This window comes from Tauraco erythrolophus, chromosome 4 (assembly GCF_009769465.1).
Source record: "Tauraco erythrolophus isolate bTauEry1 chromosome 4, bTauEry1.pri, whole genome shotgun sequence".
In the NCBI taxonomy this organism is placed as follows: Eukaryota; Metazoa; Chordata; class Aves; order Musophagiformes; family Musophagidae; genus Tauraco; species Tauraco erythrolophus.
The window spans coordinates 84,599,946-84,624,536 of record NC_141468.1 but is presented as its reverse complement, the minus strand read 5'-3'; the positions used below and the strand labels follow the sequence as shown (position 1 = coordinate 84,624,536).

The 24,591-nt window shown below is 42.5% G+C and overlaps 1 protein-coding gene across 1 annotated transcript in view; it reads left to right on the top strand.

The window, feature by feature from the left end:
* The window catches only part of CALD1 (caldesmon 1), a 94,376-nt gene that overhangs the window by 49,930 nt on the left and 19,855 nt on the right, over positions 1 to 24,591 (top strand). Inside the window, exons 2-5 of the mRNA XM_086610608.1 lie at positions 15,821 to 15,967; positions 17,506 to 18,571; positions 19,219 to 19,302; positions 24,424 to 24,572. Of these exons, the coding sequence (XP_086466734.1) occupies positions 15,821 to 15,967; positions 17,506 to 18,571; positions 19,219 to 19,302; positions 24,424 to 24,572 (1,446 nt within the window). The remainder of the gene's footprint in view (positions 1 to 15,820; positions 15,968 to 17,505; positions 18,572 to 19,218; positions 19,303 to 24,423; positions 24,573 to 24,591) is intronic.

Below are 24,591 nucleotides of genomic sequence, written 5' to 3'. Positions count from 1 at the left end.
TGTCAGCAGTTTTCTTTCTCAGAATTTGAAAAAGCCCCAAAGCCTGATTAGCCAAGGTCACATCTGCTTCCAAAGCTAGCTAAATTTTTACTTTAGTTAGAAAGATTAAGGCTGAGGACTAACTTTCTTCTAGTTCCTCTGTTACATTTGCATAAAGGCGGTAACAAAGCAGTTTTGAAGTTCTCTGCAAATGAAGCTTTTCCTCAAGACTTTCCAACATGCTAAAAAGCTCTCTTACCACTGTAGCAATGCTATCTCGGTATTCCCACCAGTCCTTATCTATACAGCTGTGAAAGCTTCCCACTGACAGCTTGTGCATTAACAATACTTTGCAGCCCATCCAGTTGAGGAGAAAAATTCCTGTATTGTGCATATCTGAGAGCTGCATTTGATCCTTTGTCGTTTTGCAATAGCCATGGGGTTAATTCCTTCTTGATTTCTTGGATTCTTCTCTCTCTTTCAAACTCACCCAACACACTGTGGAGTGATCAGGTAGGAGACAAAGTCTGGCTTGGTACCTCTCGATGCTTATAGCCCCTGAACTTAGAAAGGTGAATGCCCTGAACTTGTGAAACGATATTTGTTTCTGTTACATTCTGTGTGCTTGTTGTTACTTACGCTGATCTGCCCTGGCAATCATACCAAAGTGTTTTCTCTCCCCTAAAAAGCTATAATTATGGTTTTCACACGATTTTAGCAAGCAGAGATTTTGCTGCCTGGCTTTCAGTCCCTTCTAGCACTTCTCAAGATGTATGATATCATTTCAGTGAGAGCCTGAGTCCTGAAAAGGCTGATAGTGTTGCAAGGGTAGGCAGTAAGGAGGTTCAGGCTTGGGAGAATTTAAGGTACAGGGCTCACAGATGTGGAGGAAGAAGATGGAGACACCTATTAAAATGCCATTAGGTGAGGAGTGACAGGGGCTGCCTGGAATGTGAGAAGAAATTGGAGAAAGAACTGGAAAAGCTTCTAGAGAGCTGAAACAGAGGAGAAAACGATTTGGAAGTTTTTTCTATAATGTAGAAAAGTAGGTAGTAGGGCCTTCCTTGGAGCTTCCCAAATCCTTAGTAATTTTTTGGGAGTATTTTGAGCAAAATTTGGGCAAGGATCCAGAAAACCTATTTGTATATGTTTATAGCTATGCACTAACACTGACAGTTACTCTGTCTCATAATCATCTCGAGCTGGCAGAAGCACCTGTAAGTACATCCAAGATCACCTCTTTGGCAGAGGATTGCTAGTGCCCGAGTTAAGTTTTATGCCTGTGTTGTCATTAGGCCAACTGGTCTTACAACACCTTATGGATGGAGGTAGCATCCATCGTGCTAGCCTCTGGATCCCGCAAATGGATTATTTTTTTACTGAATGTTCCTGTGCATTAGTCAAACGGGAACTGAAGCACAAGGAAGTTTAAGCATCTCATGCAGGAGCTTGTAGCAGAGTGAGGCCAAGTGAAGCCTTCTAAATCCCGTGTTTAGCATCTTAACTACCAGCATGCTAGCTTGAGTTAAAAGCAGGCTTAACTTATTTTTCGAATTTGGAGGATTGCTGATGCCCAGACCCTTTTGTTACCTCATAGCTGCTAAAGTTTATCTTCAGACAGATGATTACCGTGTTCTTATTTACTCAGTAATCTCAGTCAATTGAGCTGTGGTAACAGGTTGGACCACGCTCTTTGTGAGCAATAATTCAAATTCTATTATGCATGTCCTAATTCTTTATTGTCCCAAACATTCTGCAATTTACATTGCCAAATACTTGCTTGCCAAATATTATATTTTCACAAAAGCATATTAAACATAGATTTGCTAGCCAGTGCTTGGTTTTTGGCCCCTTTCAGTGCCTTTCAGGATGCATGACTTAAATCCAGTGAGAACTTCCATAAAAGGGTAAATTGAATTGCATCTCCCTTGCAATGGGCTTGGTGTGCCTATATGAGTAGTTACTATGGATTGCTGAGAAGAGGATACTTGGATCCATGGCACGTTTGGATCAAGCCTAAGGTCTGTTCTCTGGTGGTGTTACGTCTAATGATCCATCTGCTGTGCAAATGCCTTGTTGTAGGAGTCCCAGTGGCTTCCTAAAACATTCTTCTGTCTTTGAATGCAGGTGAGACAGGAAACACTTTGACTTTGAATCAAGACGAAGTCCTGCAAGAGCCAGCGTTGGAAGGGCTGGCTGACATTCAGGTCAGTCCCATCTGCACTGTGGGACTGAACTGAAGAGGGTGCGTTGATAGCCATGGTGCACAGAAACCTTCCCATGTGATGTCTCCTACAGTTTCTGTAGGATTAAAATCTCTCTGGTGCAGAGCTGACTTTTTCTCACTCGATCACCTTCTGGGAGTCCTACCTCACCAAGCTGGCTTTCTGCACCTGTTGAAGCTTGAGAAGCAGAAGGGTTTGCCAGCAAGCCAACTCCTCGTTTGCCAATGGCAGGGTGAGGAGCCTGCACCCCATCTTCTATGCTTTCAGGCACTTAAGTGTATCCCAGTTCACAACCCAGTGCTTGAATAAGGTGCCAGGCTGTGTTGGGGCATGCTGACCCCTGCGAAGAGCCTGAGGTGCTTTTGCAGTGACAGCCCGGGGCTAAACTAGCTTTTTGCCCTTCCTTCCCCATTTCCCAGCAGGCACGACTCTTTTTAAAATGTAAACTACTGATTTGGAAGTACCTAGCAAGAGAAGGCATTACGCAGAGCAGAGGCAGGCTATCACTTGCTCGGAGAGCGCTCAGGGGAGGATGTCTCTTTGTTCAGTATGCCAGCAAAAAAAACGTCCCAGGATAATCAATTCTGCCAGTGGCTTTCACACGCTTTTAGGCACAGTGATGGAAGTCAGCACGGTGCAACCATTAGAGATGGGCCTTGGAGGAAGGAGTCTTCCCTTTGGAAGCGCTGGAAAAGCTCCTGGTAGCTTCAACAGGTTTTGGAGCAGGCATGAAGTAGTGCAGCCAAATCGAGAATCTTATCTGCTGCGTGGTTTAGGCTGAAGAAGTGCAGTTGTCTATGTCTCTGTTTTTCCATTCCGTAAACTGGCATTATAGTAGTAATAATACCCACCACGCAGAAGTCAGAAGGGATTGCAAGGATTAATTAACATTTGTAAAGCATGTTGAGATCTTCTGGTGGAAAGAATTTAGCAAGTGCCAAGTACTAATATAACTACAAGGGGAAAATGGCCATCGGTTTGCATTCACTCCTGGAATGTAATGGATTACACCGGCAGCCTTGGCTTAAACATTTGTGTGCGTGTGCTTAATGATGAATTTTTTGATTGCTTTTTCTTAAAATACATCAGTTGAATCTGTAAAAAGGCTTTGCCTCTTGGTGAGGGAAACTGACAGTGGAAGATTTGCCAAAGAACCACCAGGATCTGATCAAGTAGTTGCGTGTACAACTGCTGCTACCGCTCAGCTCCCCCTGTCCACGCAGAGCTCATCTGTATGGGGACGTTTCAGTAGAAAGCATTTTGCAACAGCTATTGCAGACTAGCTCCCTACGTGGAACTGCTGTTCCAGAATGGGAAAAAAAAAAAAAAAACTCTCTAATAATTGCTGTGATTTGGAAACCTGCTGTATATGTCACAAAAAGCCCCCTGCTCTGGCACAGTACCTCCACAGGGCAGTTTCTCCGTGTTAGGTGCACCCTTATGCCTCTGACAGCCGTGCCCACAGACCGTGGGCACTTCTGGGGCAAGCAAATTGTTATTTTCTTCCATTTCCTAGTCTTTATCTGGGCGTTTTCTATGAATAACTTATAACCTGTAGATAATTTGTTAGTGAACCTTTGAAATGGGAGAGGTTTTTGTTGGATCCTAGAGTTCTGTGAAAAGTATTTTTTTTTTAACCCTTTTTAAAGAACAGTGGTTTTTAGATCCGTATTTTCAGTGTGATTGATCATCTCTCATGAACTTAAAGTCTGTTTTCCACAGACTTTGTCCAGCAGTTTGCACCGAGTGAGTTGTTTGATGGTGTCTTATGAGTAACTCCTCCTGGAATAAGGATCACAGTGGAGCAATGTGAGGGGAACAGACACATCTAAGGGAAATCTAACTGAAAGGATAAAGCCAGGGCGTTTTATTGTGTTTAAGCGGGTGTAGTTGCAATGGCTGCATTTCAAACTTCCAGCTGTTTAAATTGTGCAGCGCTGTTACTCCATGTCTGCAAATCATTGGAATGTTAGTGTGCTGTTCAAAGTGCGGTACGTGACCTTGCATATCTGTACAGACCTGTTTCATGGAAGGGTTTTTTACCTTTCATGAAGGTGAAAGACACATTGGGATTAACTTTTGGAGAGAGATGCATGGAATGTATCTGCCCCTAATCCTGTTAGCAAATGACAGGATCTGCACTCGTAATTCCTCTGCTGTCTCGCTGAAAATGTCTCTTAATCACCTTGGCTGTTGACAGGAGGTTTCTTAAACACCTGAGAAAAAGACAGATGCTTGTCCGTGTTAAAAGTGAACAGCCGTGAATTTCCCTTGAAACCAAATCTGCACCTGCACAGCATCCGTGAGTTGTGTGCATGGGGAATCGGTACCAGGAAACTTTGAAACATCTGATTTTCATTCTTTTTTTTTTTTTCTCCTGTTCACCATATGTTGTAGCACTGGATGTATTTGTGCTGCCATATCTCCCCCCTAAAGTGGTTTATTTCAGTGAGCATAAAGCTTCACAGTCCGCTCTGTCTTGGAGCGTGTTCTGCTCTTACATTTCAGCTGCTTTCCCGTTCGAGGCGTTTATTTCGATATTTAGTCTGCTGTGGTATGTTAAGGCTGTGTCCTCCTCTTGCATATTTTGTGTCGGGAAGAGTGGATAAAAAAAGATTATTCTATGATTATCTGAATGATTATCTGGTAAAATTATTTTTCCAGGCTCCCTCTGTGCAAATGCATGCCTTGTACTTTGTTCGTGCAGCACGGACTTTGCTGTGTTTCGGAAAGCTCCAGCAGACATCTTCAGGGACCTGTCTGGCTCTGAGCACTAGTCATTTAGTTACAACCTCTAGTCCCTTGGGAAATATAGAGGGGTTTTGACGCTTCACAGAGCGAAGGCTAATGCTGACACCTCTACTTTTGATGAATCGAGCAATAAAAATAGTGGGTTCTGACTCTTTGTAGGCATTTCAGATCACGTAACGTTTCAGGTAAGGCCAGAGGAGTTGCTGAGCGATGTATAGTCTGGGTAATCGCAATCTGCTATCTTACAGTTTCCATTCCATACAGTCATGGTGAGTTTTGGGTTTCCAGACTCTGGACAGTCATGTGAATCTGGCTTGATGCTGGATGTTAATGGCAGAGCCGCTTACCCAGTCCTGGTGCTTCCTCTGTCCTTGCCTACTCCACAACAGATCTCTTTCCCTCTTCCCTGTCCTCCCGCTATTTCTCCATCAATGTTTCTCCATTCCCCATCTCATGTCCTGCAGGGACGGAGGCTCCTCATCCATGGCTGCTGTCTGTCTCTCCTCTCTACCACTCCCCAGCCCAGGGAAACATCTCGTTCCAGGTCCCTTCCTACAGCCTTGATCCCTGTTTGATCCCTGCTTCCACATTCCTCCTTCCTGCCCCACTGGTCCTCTGTCCCAGTCTTGTTCAAATCCATGATCAATTCCAGGGTCAGTCCCAAATCAGAGACCCATGTTTTGGTTACAAAGCCATAGCCATAGCCTACATGCTGACACCTTAGGCACAGTCACATTTCAGTGACAGAGGAAAGAACTCCTTCCAAGGTTATTGGTGGAAGTTGTCCCTGATATCAATGAACGTGATGCCATGAACTCTCTCACCTTCAGGATTCACCCACCGTAGAGTCCTGGCCCCTGGTTCCTCATTACACCCTGCAAAATCCGGCAGGCAAGTGAAGAAAAGCATAAGTGCAAAAGGGTTTTCTGTTCGTAGAGAAGACTTGTCATCTTTGAATACCAAAGCTGGGTTTCTTCTCAAATTTCACAGTCTTGTTTTGGCAGGGTGGATGGTGAATATGCTGGAAGTTGATTGTGAGTAGCTTGGGCACGGTGATGGAGGAGGAGAGCATGCAACTGAGATTGGTTTGGATGTTAATGAATCCAATCATTCTCAAAGCTAACATTTTTAGTGTTTGTCCTGATATGATACTCAGTGGAGCAAGTAATCTAAACTAAAGAAGATCTATCCTCATGGTCCTGCACTTGCTTTTGAAATAGGGTGCTCTTCAAATCAACAATCCTATTTGTCTTTGTGGAGGGAATGAAATGCCAACATTGGTTTGTTATGAAGCTCTCTGTTTCCTAGTGTGCTGCGTTAAACCTTCAAAGCAGGTAAACAGAGTGAAAGTAGAGAAGCGGAGAGAATTGAAGGCTGAGTTTCCAGGTCAGCGATACATACATAATTTATAATAATTCAGCTTGTGCTTTCCTGAAATCATAGCTTTGTTCTTGTTTGCTGATTTGGGAGGATGCAGCATACTGTTTTGGAAGAAAACAAATAATACCAGAAATAATCCTTTTTTAAAAAAAAGTTCATACTTTTTTTTTTTCCTTCAGAAAACATTACCTGATGCAGTTACAGGGGTAAACCAGACACTGAGCAGAGGAGAGTGAAAGCCAATTCTCCTGCTATTCAGTCTCTTTGTCTTTGTCTGTGTAGCAAAACCTTGCTAAAAATGTCCCTTGTTTCTGTCAGCGCTGTAGCTACACTAAGATGGAGGCAGTCTGTACTTGAGCACCATGTTCTGAAAGTCTGGTTGTAGCTCACCTAGCTGAGGTGGTGCTTACAGTAGCAAGGCTTGTCTGAAAGGTCTGCTTTTTGCCATCGCTGCCCTCAGGATTGAACCATCAGGAAGAAACACTGGGATGCTGTAAAAAGCCTGGCATAAAGAATGTTGAAGTTGCTGTTACACCATAATCCCAAGTATAAGAAACCTCAAAGTGAAATTCAACTGGAAAGTACTTGTATCAGTCTAATAAATAAGATGAATCTGTTGTATTTTACCTCCTCTTTATTCATCACTTCACCCCTCTCAAAGTATATCCTCCAGGCACAGGACTAAACCAGACCCTGTTCTGCTTAATCTGAGACTTTGAGTCACGTGTTGGGAGTCCAAGCTGGAGGAGATACAGCTTTGTTCAATAAAGGCACTCTCTGGCATTTAAAGGGAGTTTAATGACATGACTGTGGAGGATGAGAAAATGGCCCAATAACAAAAGTCCTCCTCAGGCCTTCCTTCTCTCCCTTGCCTTCATTTAAAGATCTCTGATGATATTGTAGGTGATGACATGAATTTTATATGAGTCAAAAAGATGTTTGGAGGAAATACAGAGATTTGTAGCTTGAGCATGACACATTGGAGACATCAGTTTGCCTAAAGTTGCCTGTAAGAAGATGTAGGTTTCATTCCTCAAATCTTTTGGTTATTTTCTAGGAAGACCGCAGTTCTCAATATGCAGGGGACCTCTTTTAAGTTACAAATGCTCATGTCTGTCTTCATTTTTAATTCCTCCTGTCTTGAGTAAACATCTCAGTCGTGTCAGTTGGAGTTTTATTTGCAATGAAATATAAAAGAGGAGGAGGTAGATCTTAACTTTGTATGCATTCAGTAAGGTAGCAATTAGAGGTACAAAAGTGCCCTGGAAGCCATAGAGAACACAGGGGCCCAAAACCACAAGAAAGAAAATTTATGATTTGGCTTTGTAGCAATTGTGGATTGTATATTCTGGGGCGAATCCTGTAAGTCCTTACTTATGCCTCAGCCAGGCAAAATGCCCACTATTCTCAAGTTATATGCCTGAAATATTACTGGGTAAGGCTGTGGCTTAAATTAGTTTGGATTTTATATGCAATAAAGCACTAGAAACTGGAGGTGATGGTAGCAAGCAGAAAGCAATTTGCTACAGAGTCAACAAATACCACCTCAACCGCAGTGGCGTGCACAGCAGTTGGGTTTTGCTCCCACTTTTTTAAGTTTAAAAAAGTAAGCTTGTTTTGTACACTTTTTTGCATGCTTGTCATCTGCCAGGGAAACAGATTGCTGGGTGTATTCCACTAAAACAGTAAAAAAGGGAAAACAGTAAAAAAGCAATACTTATCAGCTAGAAGGCATTTGGCCAATTATTGTTTTCTGCCCAGTTACTCTTTTTTTTTTTTTTTCCCTTTCATGCGAAACTTCTAAATGAAAACAGGTTAAATATACCACACTGCTCACTGACAGGTCAATGTCAAGTCTATTGTGGATGAAGTAAAACTACAGAACGTTACAGACTTCACATCTTGAGAGAATTACGTGCCTTTCCCTGGGATATTTCCAACAAGCGCTTTTATCTAAATGTAATATATGTCAGAGGCAAATTTGACATCGTTTCAGTAGCGGAAGGTTTTTACCCTTCATGTTAGCAGCCCTGCCTGCGATTTATGCTGGAGATGATTTACCCGAGTTATCTGGATGTGGTTGGAGAATCTGCTTGCATTTCATGTTATGAAACAGATCATCAGTTTTCAGCCATGAGGAAAGAGAGAGGAAAAAAAAAAACCAACAGGCGAGTGCATGAGTCATTCTGCCTTTGTGCAGAACGATGCAGTGACGTTACAGACTGGCTCTAAGGTTTTAGGTCTTGAATCTAAACCCAAAGCAACAGCGTTTTTATGAGCAGAAAATGGCAAGAAATGAGACAAGGCATTGGAACTCTTGGGCGTCTATGCAACTGAGACCTACATCTTCAACCAGAAACCAGTCATTTGGGAAGCCAGGATCCGTCATAGAGGCTTCAGAGCCATCTTCAGCAATGAAATAAAATCCCTGGTTACTTTTGGCATGGGTGACTTGGTAGTCACCAAGTATTTTTGTCATCAGTGTGGAGTCATTTTCCCTTGTGGTTACTGGCTTGCATATCACTTTTTATACTTCGTTCTTCCATGTGGATTGCTTGCATGTTAGTTTTTTAGAATCAAACTATTAAAGAGACGAGTGTACCTATTTTTTCCTTACCTAAATGTCAAAAACATCAAAAGGAAAGAAAACATAAAGAAGAATGTACACAAGCTTGGACCTCTGAGAAGGCCTTTTCTTTCCCATACTTAACTGTTTTGTCATGCGAACAAAATAACAATCTCACAGCCAGATCTTTAACCAATGTAAATAATCTAAAGATTTTCCTCAGCTGAAACAAAAAAAATGTTGTTACAACGCACATTGTTTTATCTTTTAGGTATTTTAGATCGAGGTTTAAAGTGCGAGGAAGGCTTCTAAAAGTATGGTAGGAAATTAAGGATGCCAGATCTGACAGAAAGAACATTCTTCTGCTAACCCATTGAATAAGTGGTTACCCAGCAAAAAATCATGGTCCTTGAACTCTTTGGAGCTGTGGAAAAATATGAAAGGATATTAGAAACACACAGTATGAAAATGATGTAAATGAGAAGGGAATACATCCAAAGGTTGGCCAGTCATTTATTTTTGCCAGGGAACTATATGAATATCTGGGTAATTTGGCTGCTCAGGAGTATAGGTTGCATAGCTCTGGAGAATGTGTGGGTGAAAAGAGTGAAAATATTTGTGTGAGAGAGAGAAATTATGAGCAGAATGAGAAGGCATGTACCTTCTGTAAATGGAAGACTGTGGTGTTTAAGTCCAGCAGGTGCCACTGTCTAATCTAGTCTAAATTTCCATACCTAAGAGATAATGGAATTTCACCAAGTTGTGTCTGTAGCCCAAGAATTGGTATTTTACTGTAGTATAACTTCCAGAAATGCATAAATCATAATGTGGACATGCAAGAGATGGGTGTTCCATCATTTCTCCTATATTTAATCACCCCCACTGTTAAAAACATGTGCTTCATTTCCAGTTTTAATTTGTCTAGGTTTAATTTCCAGACGTTGGTTAATTTTACCCACTTGTCTCTCCTACATTCAGTGTGGAAAAAAATGGTGCATGTCAAATTGAGAAATATGTGAAAAATACGGGTGTTAATAACAGCATTCATGCACAACATTGGACTGAGAACTGCGGTGGCATGTCTGCACGTCTCCAGCATAATCCCCTGTTTTCACTCACTACGTCTTTTTGAAACATGAGCATTTTGGACTGAAATTCTGCTCGTTCCTTCATAAAAATGAATCTTCTGGAGCAGGTCTAAGCAGAACACTGGCAGCTCTTGTTGAATTATGGAAGAAACAGTTTTCCCCACAACTGCCCCTCACCATACACCACACACCACGTTTTTAGATACGACTTGAATGAAACACAGCTGATATTTGACATTCAAAGCTTGACAGAGGAATAACCCTCTGGAAGTGTATGTGTTTGTTATGTTTTTTTGAGGTGAAGATTGATCAGTTGTTTATATTCACATTTTGAAGAGTGCCTATGATAACACAAATTAATTGAACAATAAAAAAATTAAAAACACATGCAACCATAAATAAAATGGGACCAAATGTCGACAGTGACTCAAAGAGTACTCCCCAGTGGGTATTATTACAGAGTCCATCCTCACACCACCCATCCTTTCAGGAAAAGCCTGAGTAAATAGAAAGGCTTTCTAAGAGTGCAGAAGGCCAACAAATGTAGCTTCTATAGACTGTCTGGCAGTGAAGTTTGTAATCAAGGAAGTTTTCCTGACATCCTCCATCTGTCATCGATTTGGAGATACACAAGTCAACAGATATCACTTCAACTGCTGTGGTGTTAGGTAATGAGGGGTGAAGGTCTTGGAAGTAGGTCATGTTGCAAGTGGAGGTGCAGCAGTTTGATAACAGGATGAATGATCTCATTTCTTGGGGTGAACCACAAAGAAAATCCATCTGTAATAGATGCAAAGATGTCTAGATAACAAAGTTGTGTTTGTACAATAGGTACAGTTGCATCTAATTGAGATACGTGTTGGGGGCAGTGGCTACAAATGCAAGGTGTTTTTGCAGGCAGGAGAAAGGTAAGACAGACTGACATTTGAGTGAATCACAGTGGAAAGAAGCAGCAGATCTAAGCTGCCTGTTTAAGTTAAAAATCTAGTCTTAAGGGTTTTTGTTCTGTTTGGAAATTTTTCACCTATTTCTGACAGCCTTGAGGTGGAGTCAAAGCTCAGATCCACAGCTGCTCTTTCTCCCTGCCTCCTCTAGAATGAAGTAGTGTGATGCAGCTTAAATTAGGCATTGGTTTTTTTTTCTGCTCCTGTGAAAAACAAAAAAGAATTTAGATTCATCAGATTGAGTTTAGGACTCACTGAGGGCAGGTAGTGCTGCAAATCATTCAGTTTCTCTTTAATCAGAATACACACTGTTTAGAACAGGGACTGGATCTTCTCCTGTCTTTATAAAATGCATACTGTAGCAATCCCGAGCTTGATCCCGAAATTTCAGTGCTGTCATAATTCAGACAATAATGTAGTAGTACTGGACAAGAAACTCTAAAACTGAAAGTGCTTCAGATAATGTTTGAACTGATTTGGAGTTTCAAGCGGAGACCAGTTAAGTTGGATTGTATTAAATGGTTTAAGCCCCATAATCATCCTAGCTATTACCAAGTTTCTTACTGGGTTATAACTTTATTTAAATAAAGCACTTGCTGTAAAATAGAGGCTGCCTCTGGAGAAGTTCTGAGGCAGATGGCCTCATCACCTATATTCCCAATCCAGCAGTTATTTTCCACTCTAGACTATCAAGTCCCCTCATTCAGTCCAAGGGTTGTTGCTCACCAGCCTGAGCTGAGGCACCAAGGACACTGTTGCATCTTCCACAGCCAGGAGGAAATGGCCTGCCTCTTGTAGGCAGGGTCAGTACCTTGAGTTAATTAGTAGTTCATTATATTCAACTCAATCCAGCTGGCTAATAATGATTGGTTGCCATAATTCCTCCTTTTTGTTTTACCATTTTTTCTGTTTTCACAAAGGCTTTAAGGTGAGCAGAGACCCAGCCCATTCATCCAACTCCAGCACGCTTCCCTCCCGCAAATACCACATCAGGGCTTGTGGCTTTACCTTCTTCTCCGAAGGACTCTCGCTCAGGCTCCCGGCTCGGGAGTCAGGGCTTCCCAGGGTCTCGGATGTATCACGTCAGGGTCACCAGTTGTTGCTCACCAGCCTGGGCTACAGTACCAAGGACGCTGTTGTATCTTCCACAGCCAGGAGGAAATGGCCTGCCTCTTGTAGGCAGGGTCGGTACCTTGAGTTGATTACTTAATTAGTTCATTATCTTCAACTCAATCCAGCTGGCTAATAATGATTGGTTGCCATAGAGGGTAATGTTTTAGACTTACTCAAGTGATCAGGAGATTTGTTGTTGACTTCGGTAGGTTTGGGATTTCAGTCCTGGAGATACAGATCTGTCCAACGCACTCAACAGGGCAGGAAGTCTGTTGCTACTTGTTATTTATCCCTACCTAGCGTGGTGGGAAACATGGATGAGATGCTCACTCTCCTGTTCTTGAGTTGTACTGCGTGGGAAGTATGATCGACTCAGCATTAATGCTTTCCTAGAACGACTTCGCAATAATGCACAGAGGTTACACGACTTTTGCTCATGTCAGAAACCTGGAGAAGGTAACACGAGAGGCAATCAGCGTGCTGCTTTTTTTTTTTTTTCTTTTAGTTGACATTTAGATCAAGAGTGTGTTTTCTTTGGTGACAAGGTGTAGGAGGGTTTCCGAGTCATCATCTTTTCATCTGAATATTCAATTAGAGGTGTTGCGTATCAGAGGGCTGGAACAGCTAACTGTAGGGAGAGGCTTGCCTGAAAAGGCTTTGAACAGTTACACAGAAGGTGACAAATGGATATAAGGTCAGTTCAATTCAGTTATGGGGTGTGTGGGCATGCTGGGCAGCAAGGCTGTTCTCTGAGGGTGGAGAAACAACACAGGCCAGATTTCCATATGTCGATATACAGAGCTGAAATCTTGGAGTCATACTTTCTATTATATATTTACTCTTGGTCTAAATAATTTCAAAAGATGTAGGCAAGTGGAAGATAAGCTCTGAAGAGCTCCCAAATTGATTTTGCTTGTGACGGGTAGCTAGGGAGAACTGTAACAGTGGGAGAGGGAGGGTCAGTCTTCCCACTGCCAGCGGAGGGTGCGTGATGGCTGCCTGTGGTTTACTGTCTATGCGAAATTTGTTTGATGCCCTTGGCAGCAGAGGAGGAGGTGGCTGCTTAGGTAACTAAGGAAAGGTGAGAGATGTGCCAGCTGAGTCAGGGTAAACGAGCTCAGTGCATGAGGATTGAGAGAATGGTGAGATGAACACTGTAGTTAGAAGAGCGTATTTTTCATGGGCAGAAATGGCATTTGTCATAACTTTCATCATCTTTCCTATTACTGAATTTCTCATGGGAAGCGATGGCAGTCAGGGTGACTATGTTGTATTGTTTCATAAACGATTCTGCTGTCGTTTGCTCACAGCGTGGTCATTAGCCTGTTAATTAACATAGCCAACCTGAACCTGCATTTTCAGCCTACTCTACTGTCAGTCTGTGGTGACTACTCAGGTTCACTCCAGCAAAGCTTCTATTTCCAAAACAAGTAAAACAACCCGTGGAAGTACAATCTGGGAAGTAAGGTTAACATAATTGTAAAGAAAATATGAAACAGATCTGTAAAGTACTGCTGTTAGCTGTTGGTATGACTCTTTCCAAATTAATGGGGATGTTTCATGCATCCATGCTGGTGAAGAGAATTGAATACTTTGGGTAATCCTTAGGAGTGGAGCCCGTATCTGGAGTACTTGCTTGCTGTAGGAATCTGCTGTGACATGCAGCGAGGCAGTGGATATACTTAAAAGGATATTGAGAAAGATTGTCAGCTTTCTTAACAGATGATCTATGTGATAAGTGTCCAAGGACAGGAAATACTGTGTTTGTCTGACTTATTTAACTGGTACCATTTTGTGAGAGTTTTTTCCTTGGGGTATTTTTTTTTTTCTTTCCTATTTTAGTTTTCTGAGCAACTGGTGTTTTTAAAAAGTCATTTTAAAGAGGCTTTTGAAAGTGGTTGTTCTCCTCGCTGTGTAGGAGTGTGCTGTGTGGGTACAGAGAGCAGGATAAACTACTTCATCCTCCTGTGGTCTCACTGCAAAGACAAATCCTGAGCCATAGGTCCTGGGAATCGACTCAGTCATGGCCATTATCCAGCTGCCACAGGCTAAGAGCAGCATGCCCTCTCCTGTGCCCTTACATTTGGAGTTCAGAGCTAAAAAGATCATAGGCTCCTTGCAGCCAGAACATCTTACTAACAAGCGGGCTTTCTGTGGTCAGTTTGCTAATGCAGTTTTTTTCCAGAGAGAGTCTCTTTCTTCTGCAAATCAGAGACCCCATTGGTTTATTATTATTTTATTCATATGCTTTCTGTTCTAGCACTAAATGAAATGCTGATCCCCCTTTAAATTGCTTACAAATGACAGGAAGTGTTTTTCTTTGCCTTCCCTGCTTCACCTCTAGTGCTTCCAATTCATCCCCTTCCTTTCTTCCTCTTCCTGTGATCCTTCATGGCTGTGCTGCTCGTGGTTTTTACCCTCTTTGAGAGGAACTGTTTTTACAAAGAAAAGATTGCAAGCTCTTGAAGTGGAGCATGAAAATAGCAAATCAAATCCTTCAGTGCACCAAGGCCATGAAAAGTTGCACAGGATGAAAATGCTCTTCCAAGTCTGGCAAGTGGCTCAGCCGTGTTGGGTTTTTAATTTTTAAAGGAGAATTGGGATAATTCAATCTCTGCTGAACCTATGCTTTCACCCTTCTTTCGGAAAAGGAAAAAAGCACTGCTAGAACGAGGATGTGGGAAAGGCTGGGAATCAGAGTCCGATTCATGACTAAACCAAAATTTTTTAGTTGGTTTTAATGTTAAAATATTTCTTGAAATGCAAGATTTAACTGTGCTTGTTTTTACTTGGTGCAGAGATCTTTCTTCTCTGTGTGCATTGCTGTACAGCTAACTTAAATGGGTGACTGCATAAGGAAAGGTGACTTCTTAACCATCTGTTCTCTTTTCGTCACACCATCATATATCAGACCACTGCTGGAAGCAAAGTAAATGAATGTCCTGACCAGGTCTGGCACGTGTTAGCCTCCTCTTTCACTTTCCCTGCACAAAAAGATACGAGGAATGCTGGCCTTTCCCTTTATCGCACCCAGTAATAATGCACCCCAGCAAAGATTTGAATGGGCTGCAGGATTACTAGGATTGTAATGTCTTGGTTTCCTTTTCAAGTTGGATGAAACTAAATGTGATCATCTGTTGGGTTGGATGAGCACAATGGGTTCCCAGCTGTAGGCTTTCATCACGGCAGCGATCTCGTATGATTTGGCCTGGCAGAGCTCACAAAATTGTGTAGGTGTCAGATGTTTGGCACTTAGAACCGAGCACTGAGAGCCATTGTCATACTTGGGTCTCCCTGCTTTCTAGTCTTTCAGTTTTAGAATACTGTCACCGTTTTAAGTATGTTGTTTTTAGAGGAGGCTAATGAAAAGCTGCTTGGCTAAGTCCCGTTTCAGTTCCGTGGGCTTGAGTGATAGCCTGCCCAAACGCTGTTGTGTGTGTTCTGGCAGGATCGTGGTGCAGTCTAGCAGGACGTTTGCTCAGCTACAGACCTGGGCTTTTGTAGTCTTGGTGTTTTCTAGGACCAAACTGACAGTGTGGGGTGGCTGCTGCCTTCGCTGTGACTGTTTTGTCAAGTTCACTTCCAAAAAAAGAGAACAAAACCAAGCTTTGAAACTATGCGTCTCAACTTGACAGCTTATTTTCTGAACCGCCTATGGAGCAGCCACGGCAGCCATGCTTACCGTGCTCTGATCAGCTGCTTTTTGCAATTTTTCAGCCAGTGTCCTATGTGCTATAGCCCCTTTGATTCCCTATCCCCCATGCTCTGTTGCAGGCTTTCCTACCAGAGAAATGATGACGATGAGGAAGAAGCCGCCAGAGAACGTCGCCGACGGGCTCGACAGGAGAGGCTGCGGCAAAAGGAGGAAGGAGATCTTTCAGGAGAAGTCACGGACAAATCAGAAGCTAATGCCCAAAACAGGTAAAGGTCTGATGTTTACTGACAAGTCAACAGTAATTTTTGTTCGGAGTAGAGAAGTTATATTCAAGAGGCCTGTTTTGCTGCTTTAATTTTAGCACCAGGTTTGGCCATCCTTGCTCTGATGAGGAGTGAGGAGCACCACTGGCTGCATCTACCCAGTGGGGTGGGAGCATCACTGGAGCTGGGCTTGAGGCCATGCTCATGACCCATTCCCAGGGGCTGTCTATAGGATAACTCAGCTGAAGCTCATGGAGGGAAATACCTCTGATGAATCCTGCTGTCAGATTCCCTCAGGCATGACTGCCTCTGGCCTCACAAACCTCCACATCTTTTTTCCTGCTTGTAAGGAAAGCCTGTAAGGTGCTTAGTGTGAGCACTAGACCTCAGCCCTCATCTGGCATTGTTAGGTCATACAGCTATAAACAGCAGAAAAGCTTGTGGAGTGAGGTGCCACTCGTCCCAAGCTGAGTGGACAGAGCTGACCTTCCAGTCTGTCCATTATTCATTCAGTTTCACATAGTCACAAATAATATATCCAGATTTCCAGTAGCCATAACACAATAGATAGAGGAGACCAGAAATAAACACTGTGATACCATGCTAATAATTACTGGGCACAAGTAGCATTCTATTAAAGACAGGGGGAATGGATATAGATAGGAAAACAGCATCATTTCTGATTGTAGATTGTAATCTTTTTCCACAATAGAAGAAAAAAAAAAAAAAGCTAGAAAGAGGGAAGAAACTTGCACACAGGAGAATTAAACAGCTGAATTTTGAAGGAGGCAGAAAACCTCTAGGGACTGAGAATGAGATCCAGTCCTGATACCTACAGGTGTTGAATAGCATGTCTTAAATTGAGTGCTCTGCTCACTCAATTTTTTAACAGATTCTTGTCCCTGTACAGACAATCCACAACCTCATTTCAATTGCCAGGCTCAATTGCCAGGCTCTCCCAGCATGGACTGTGTTTGTAGATGTTGTTGCTGAACAGGAGTAGTTTCTTGTTGCTAGAGAAGTTCACTGAAGCCAGAAAGTATCTTGATTGTGGAACACCTTCAAAAATTTGCCTGGTGGGAAGACTGTGTGTAAGGCATGTACACCTCAAGCCAAGCTGAAGGGGATCTTAAAGCAAGTTAAGGTCTTGCAAGTCTTCTGCTGCAGGGTGCAGAGGGGAAGGATAAATTTTTCAGGGCTGTTCATATTTCAATTGCTCCAAGCATCTGGGCCCATTCCAGTGCCCACTGAGGTCAGTAAGACTCCTGGGGACTTGAGCGGCTGTTGGAGCTCGCCTAGAAGGGAACTTTTCCAGGCTCTGACATTGTGAAACACTGCATTCCTGTACAAGTATAAATGCCAAAATTAATACCCGGAACCATTTGGCTAGATTTTGAAGTATGCAACCTGTTGTGTTTTCAAATCATGGAATGACGTTACAGCAAGTTTTTTTTTTTCTAGAAACAGCTAAGCGTGTATGTTGTTAGAAAGATTTTTCTTTATATTTTTTTTTTTAATGCAAAATTGTCACTTCTATGTAGTGTGGCAGAAGAGGAAACCAAGCGTACCACGACCACACGGGGAACAGATGACGAAGCTGCGTTGCTGGAGAGACTGGCAAGACGGGAGGAGAGACGCCAAAAACGTCTGCAGGAAGCCCTGGAACGTCAAAAAGAATTTGACCCCACGATCACAGATGGGAGCTTGTCACTGCCCAGCAGGAGAGAAGTAAACAATGTGGAAGAAAACGAGACCACAGGGAAAGAGGAAAAGGCTGAAACACGCCGGGGACGCTATGAGATTGAGGAAACGGAAACGGCTACCAAATCGTACCAAAGGAACAACTGGAGGCAAGATGGGGAAGAGGAGGAAAAAAAAGAAGAAAAAGACAAGGAGGAGGTACAGGAGGAGAAACCAAAGGAGGTCCCCGTAGAGGAAAATCAGGTAGATGTGACAGCAGAAAAATCCACAGATAAAGAAGAGGTAGTAGAAACAAAAACTCTAGCTATAAACGCAGAGGAACACAAAGTAGAGAATGATACAAATGCTGTGCCAGAAGGGGAGCAGAGCATAACTGATGCTGTAGATAAAGAGAAGCTTAGGGATGAGGAAAAGGCTGAGGAAGAAAGGAAGAAAGCAGAAGAAAGGGAGAAACTTGAGGCAGAAGAAAGGGAGAGGTTAAAAGCAGAGGAAGAAAAGAAGGCAGCTGAGGAAAGACAGAAAGCAGAGGAGGAAAAGAGAGCAGCTGAGGAAAGAGAGAGGGCTAAGGCAGAAGAGGAGAAGAGGGCAGCCGAGGAAAGAGAGAGGGCTAAAGCAGAAGAGGAGAAGAGGGCAGCTGAGGAAAGAGAAAGGGCTAAAGCAGAAGAGGAGAAGAGGGCAGCTGAGGAAAGAGAAAGGGCTAAAGCAGAAGAGGAGAAGAGGGCAGCTGAGGCAAGAGCGAGGGCTAAGGCAGAAGAGGAAAAGAGGTTAGCTGAAGAAAAGGCTAAGCTAGAAGCAGAGAAATTAAAGGAAAAACAAAAGATGGAAGAAAAGAAAATAGAAGCTAAACAGGTAAAAGAGAAGAAAGCACAAGAGGAAAAACCTCAAGCAGCTTTCCTAAGAAAACAGGTACAGTAAACATTTTGCACCAATATAAGACACCTGTGGTTTGTGAGAAATGTAATGCAAGGAACAAAAAAAAAGAGACTGAATTGGAATTTCCTCACATATCTATTCCTGCACTGAAATGACTAACACTCGTGTGCGCGCTCTCTCTTTTTTAAAATAAAACTCCTCACTTCTGCTTACCAGTAATGCAGTGCACAGCGTGCCTGACCTCACTCCATCATCCAAAGACAACCTTGCATGTTCAGACCTCTGCACGGGTTTTTTGCTGCCTTTTTTTCTCAGCTGCTACAAACTGGCCTAATGCAGTAACACGTGAGGCGGAGGCAGACACATCTTGGCACAAAATATTGTGAGCACCTGGTAAACTGTGTGAGTAACGTGTGTGTTAAACACAATCACAAGGGAGGGCTCACTGCTGGGACGTGGGGGCATGATGCCACGCAAGGGAGAAAGGCCCAGATGGGGGAAGGGGAATATTTGGAGAGGGTGGAGGGAGCACAACTGCACACGGAGATGTGGGCACAGCTGCCTATGACGGAGATGTGGCTGCACACAGGATTGGTATGTGAACACGGTGTGGAGAAACAAAAGTGCAAACAGATGCGATGCTTTCGTATTAAAAAATTATTGAAAACCCAAAAACAAAGGGGGAAGAAAAAGAGGTTAAAGTGGAAGCTAAAAAGGAAAAGTTACCAGATGAGAAGCTCCGACCTACCTCCAAAAAAGATCAGGTAACTTGTAAGCCATTGATTTAGATGTTGTAGGGAAACTTGAGATAAGAAAATAAGGGACCTACAACTGAAAGTTGCTTGTTCAGCAAAGTACTTAAGCATGTGCTTCACTTCAAGAACGTGGGTAATCCTGATGAAATAAATAGGGATGAAGCTACTTATGTGCTTAAAATGAAGTAAATGCTTAAGTATTTTGTTCTTGTGGGGCTTTAGAACCAAGTCCTGCTTGTCTCAGAACAAATATTTCAGGAAACTCAGTTCGGTCAATAATGCAAGGATGGTTTGCACCCTAGGGATGAATATTTTAGGACTGTATCAACTAATCATCCTTCCCTGGTTTCCTCCCACTGTACTGTGGACTTTTTCCCTATGACTGAGACCTACTCTTACAATAATAATAATAATAATCTAGGCCATTTGATCACCTGACTGCCTTAACTAATGATTTTCCCAAAGCTGTACTGTCCCATGGTATAAACTGTGCATACCCAAAATTCTCCTTTTCTTTTAAAGAAAAAAAGCTACAAAATTTACTGCATTGCATTTCCACTGTAAACACAGGAGCTGGTGCCATGGTGTTTTACTGTATGGTAAGTAGATAAGATTTGGGGACCATTTACTCTTCAGCTTACAGCTGGACACAGGGAACCATGTTCAATGTTGTGTGGTGACTGTGCTTTTGGTTCAGTGCAGCGGGTATCAAAATACCCTCTGATTCCAGTCAGACGTCGAGACTGATCAGGGCCTTGGAGGTTTGGACTCATTTCGGTTCAGCCAGGTCTGTGTGGCTTAAAGGAAGTCACAGCACAGAGACTTAGTGTCTGGGAGCATTGAGAGTTGTAGAGGGTCCGGTCCAGGTTCCTTAGGTGTTGGATTAGTCTGAAAAATGCTGTAGATGCTTAGCTCACCCTCAGAGAGTGATGAAGGCAAATCATGTTGCGAGGTTTTATGTCCAGTTGCCTGACTTGATCAATGGAGGCATCATATTTTGAGTGAGGTACACGTGAGATTGAAAAGGCAAATGAAGTGATGAAGATGGTTTGAAGAAAGGTTCCTAATGAACAGGTAGAGGGACTGGCAATACTGGATTAAGTTGCTCTAGAAAGGAGAAGAGTTAAATGAGACCTAATGGAGACGCTTCAGAGTAGTGCACTAGAAAAACTAAACAATCACTCTACTCTCAAGTAACCCGATTGCGAAAGCAGAGGAAAGAGCTGCACTACAAATAAGGGATGGATTATATTAAGAGCTCTTCATAAGACAGAATCAGCTTGTAGTATTCACTGTTGTACACAATCTTTGAATATTACAAGTAAACATAAAAAGGAGTCTCCAACTGACCATACCTATTGATTTGGCGGGGAGACTTGAGACACAATCATCCTGCTTATGTTTATGTGGAGCTCAGTCAGCTCTCGCTGGAGCTCTCATCGTACTTTTAAACCATAGCCACAGGGCTAGATTACTCCAGGAAATTGTTTAAGTCTTACCAAAGTGACTTGCAATTTTAGTGCTTCCATTTTTGGATGCTTAAGCTGAGACCGTTTAAGAGAGACCCACTTTTAGTGTGATGCTGAATACCCATCTGCTGAAAGGTAAATCTTTTGCATTGTATGAAGCTGAGCATACGAAGTTTTTTTTCTGTTTTGAAAATCTCAGTTGCTGTTTCTTGGTTTGTCAAGAGAAAATGACGATCTCTCAGGCCCCAAACTGAGTCAAGATCAGACTCCTATCTCCACTCCTCCCGCCCCACCTTCAAGGGCATACAAATTCAATGATGCCTATTTCTGAACCGTATATGCACTTAAGAGGATGTCAGTATATAATGTATAAAATCCTGAAGGAATGCAGTGTGGCTGCGTAATCAGATTTTTCTTTTGCAGTTGTGCAACACAAGCACATGTCCTTTCTTAATGTGACCAAAATCTGGCCCTTAAAGTTCAGGTTTTGATGAAATTAGCAAGCAAAATCTGTCTCCTTTTCTGAATTGCCCGACGAGTTTTGGTTTAAGAACAAGCTTTCTCATGATGTGAGACTCCTGGTATTTCCTGCTTCCAGTTTGGCTAGACGTGCCGCAACAGTTGCTTTTCTCATGGTGTTTGGGTATGGTAGTTAGCTCTAAATGGAAGCCCTAGACCCAGATGCCCACAGCTTTTAAGTCACCAAGTAATTGAGTCCAAATAAGGAATCAAATTTGCCAAATGGCCTTAACCTCTAGATTTGAAGATCTTAACTCTCAAATATTAGCGTAACACCCTAACAGGAAAGAAGCAGCAAAAGATTGAAATATAAATAAATAAGGCTGGAAATGAGCAAAACATGCTTTTGGTCGTGTTCTATCTTGACTTGATAGTTAAGATTTGTGAGAGCATGTGAACTGTTTTCAGTTCAGGTAATACCAACTGGAGTCGGTGCAGTCCTTTTTACTGAATTCAGCAGGAGATGAATTAGCCTGTAATTTAGGGAAGCACTGAGACAAGGGAAAGTACTTTTTCTGTTGCCTGCCTTTGGAATGAGACACAATGGTTTCTGCTGCTGTGCTAATCAGTCTCTGGTTTAGCGTTAAAATTAGTAGAAGAAAGATTGGGCCCAAAAGCTGTGAAATGTTTCTGTAATATCTTGTTTTCTCATCTTTTGAATAAAGAGCCCGAGCTATATTAATGGTCCTCTCAAATGCAGACGCATTACCATAAATCCTACTGGCTTCTGAAATGCTATTTCCTAACCTGTTAATTTTTAAACTATATTGTCTTAATATTAGTTTTCTCAGTGATTTGGGCAGTGGAACAGGTTGCCCAGAGAAGTTGTGGCTGCCCCATCCCTGGCAGTGTTCAAGGCCAGGTTGGACGAGGCTTTGGGCAACCTGGTGTAGTGGAGGGTTTCCCTGCCCGTGGCAGGGGGGTTGGAACTAGATGATCTTTAAGGTCCCTTCCAACCCTAACCATTCTATGATTCTATGATTTCAATTAAGATCTAAGAGATCTAAGAGATATGACCCCCCCCAGTGGTCAATACAATTGCCTGACTTCAATACATCAGGCAGATGGAAGTACTGGTTTTCTAATGAGACTTAGAAAGGTCTTGATGAAAATCTCAGCAAAGGAAATCCTATGCTCTCAAAATCCCAACACAGACATCCTGGCACGCAAAATCTTGCAACAATCCACATCACCGGTTTCATTATCATCCTGGCTGGGACTGAAGGGTTAGGAGACTGCTAACAGGCAACAGAGATTTCTCCTGTAAACGTGATTACTAGCTGCAATCTTACCCAGATTTGGGAGCACCCAAAAGATGTTACATTAGGCTCAATGAATAGTCCTGGTTGTCTCAGCCCAACTCCTAGAAAACAGAAAACCATTCCTTGAGGCTGTCGATAATAACAGCCTTGTTTGCTAGCAGTTACAGCATCATGGCCAAAGAATGCACGGTCATGGAAACTGAACTCCCCTCTTGTCCGTCCGGGAGCTTCTGCCAGGTCGTGGCTAAAGCCCGTTGGCAGGAGAGGGTCAGGAAAGTCTGCTGTCAGGGCAGAGCGAATGCTTCTGTGGGTTGTGTCCAACATCCCTCACCGGCGGCAACTTTGCCCGAGTGGTTTCACCACCCGGTTGGTACTCACCTGCAGCGTGTGCCACCTTGGCGTGGTGAGTCGTGTCGGTTTCTGAGAGCGAGCAAACTGGTCTCAGGTAAAATCAGAGGCTGACTTTGGGACTTCACTCAGCAGCTTAATACAATGCCTTAGGGAGGATCTTGACTTTGAAGACTCTGAACTCATCCTTTATTGGTAAAGACATTACATCGTCAGAAGCTCTTCTTTGATGAGGAAGCATAGAAATTTTATTTGGTTTGGGTGTGCATATTAGTTTTTTATTTCAAGGTGCAGCTTGGAGCGCCCTAAAAGCCAGTTGTGTTGCAGACAAGACTCTTGTGGAAGTTCTTTTTCTTTTTAGTTAGCAAAAGAGATGACAATGGACTTCCAAGGGACAAAAGTATTTTTATTTTTTTTATGTCTTCATATGAATTTTTCACAGAGGGTATTTCTTGTTTGCCAGCTAGAATCTTCCTCCGACATGGTAGAGCTGGAAAAAAATAGTAATAATTTGGAGGTAAATGTTTCATCTGCTGCTGTTTAAAGTTTATGCTGGTAGTCTAACTAACTGAGTGGGAATAATTCTACCTGAGGATAAAGAACTTAAATCAGCCTATATGCTCCTCCTCTTATCAGCATCGAGCAACGACTCAGCATGCTGGGATCAGGCCATCTGTGATATCAATAAATACTTCAAGCTCATAACTCTGAAGGAATACTGGAGAGTGAAATCCATGCACAAAATATACTTGATTACTATTAATAATTACAGGAAAAGGCTTTGTAAGGAAAGAGGGAATTTTTCGCTCTAGTGTTTCTGGAGAGATCATTTGCTTCTTCATAGGATCAAATATTCATTCGTGTCTGATAACACTATCCACGACTAGCCCCAGTAGGATTGTGCTTTTTGTCAGAATAAGTTTTATTCCGATCCAAAGATAATTTTGTTTTTAGGCCATTATTCTTGCAACACTGAAATATCCATCTGCTATGACACTGGAAAGACCGTGAACTTTGTCGAGCAAACTTGACAATTGGTGAAGGCTGTGTGTCATTTTTATTGCTCCAATGCCCTAAACCTTGTACCAAGAACGTATCAACAAGCCTAGTTCCAAAGAGTTTGCAACCCAGAATCTTAACAGGCAATAGGTGAACAATGCTGCAGCGGAAGGGGAGAGGGTTGGGGTGCCTCGGTGGGGTGCAGTTGCAGAATGAAGCAATGTGGTAGCAAAGTCCTATGGCTGCAACAAACTTTTGCAGAAGACTGACAATTTTATTCAAAATGTGTTCACCTTGAGTTCAGATCAGGACAGCAGAGTGGTTGGTCACAGTTTAGAGCTTTACAGACTACTTCTGCCATAAAGCACGTAAAGATTTTGAAGACAATTGCTAATCATTAATATCAAGTTAATCATTAATATCAAGAAATCTGTGTTCTTCAGCTGTTATTTAGAGTGCCTCATTGTGACTTCTTTTCTTTTGTGTGTGTGTTTCTTGTTTTTGTTCTGTGATTTACGTTATCTCCTGAGCAGGTAAAAGATGACAAGGATAAAGAAAAAGCACCCAAAGATGAAATGAAAAGTATCTGGGATCGTAAGAAGGGCATTCCTGAACAAAAGGCACAGAATGGAGAACGTGAACTCACTCCCTCAAAACTTAAACCTACTGAGAATGTTTTTGGGTAAGTTGAAGCGAGCCCT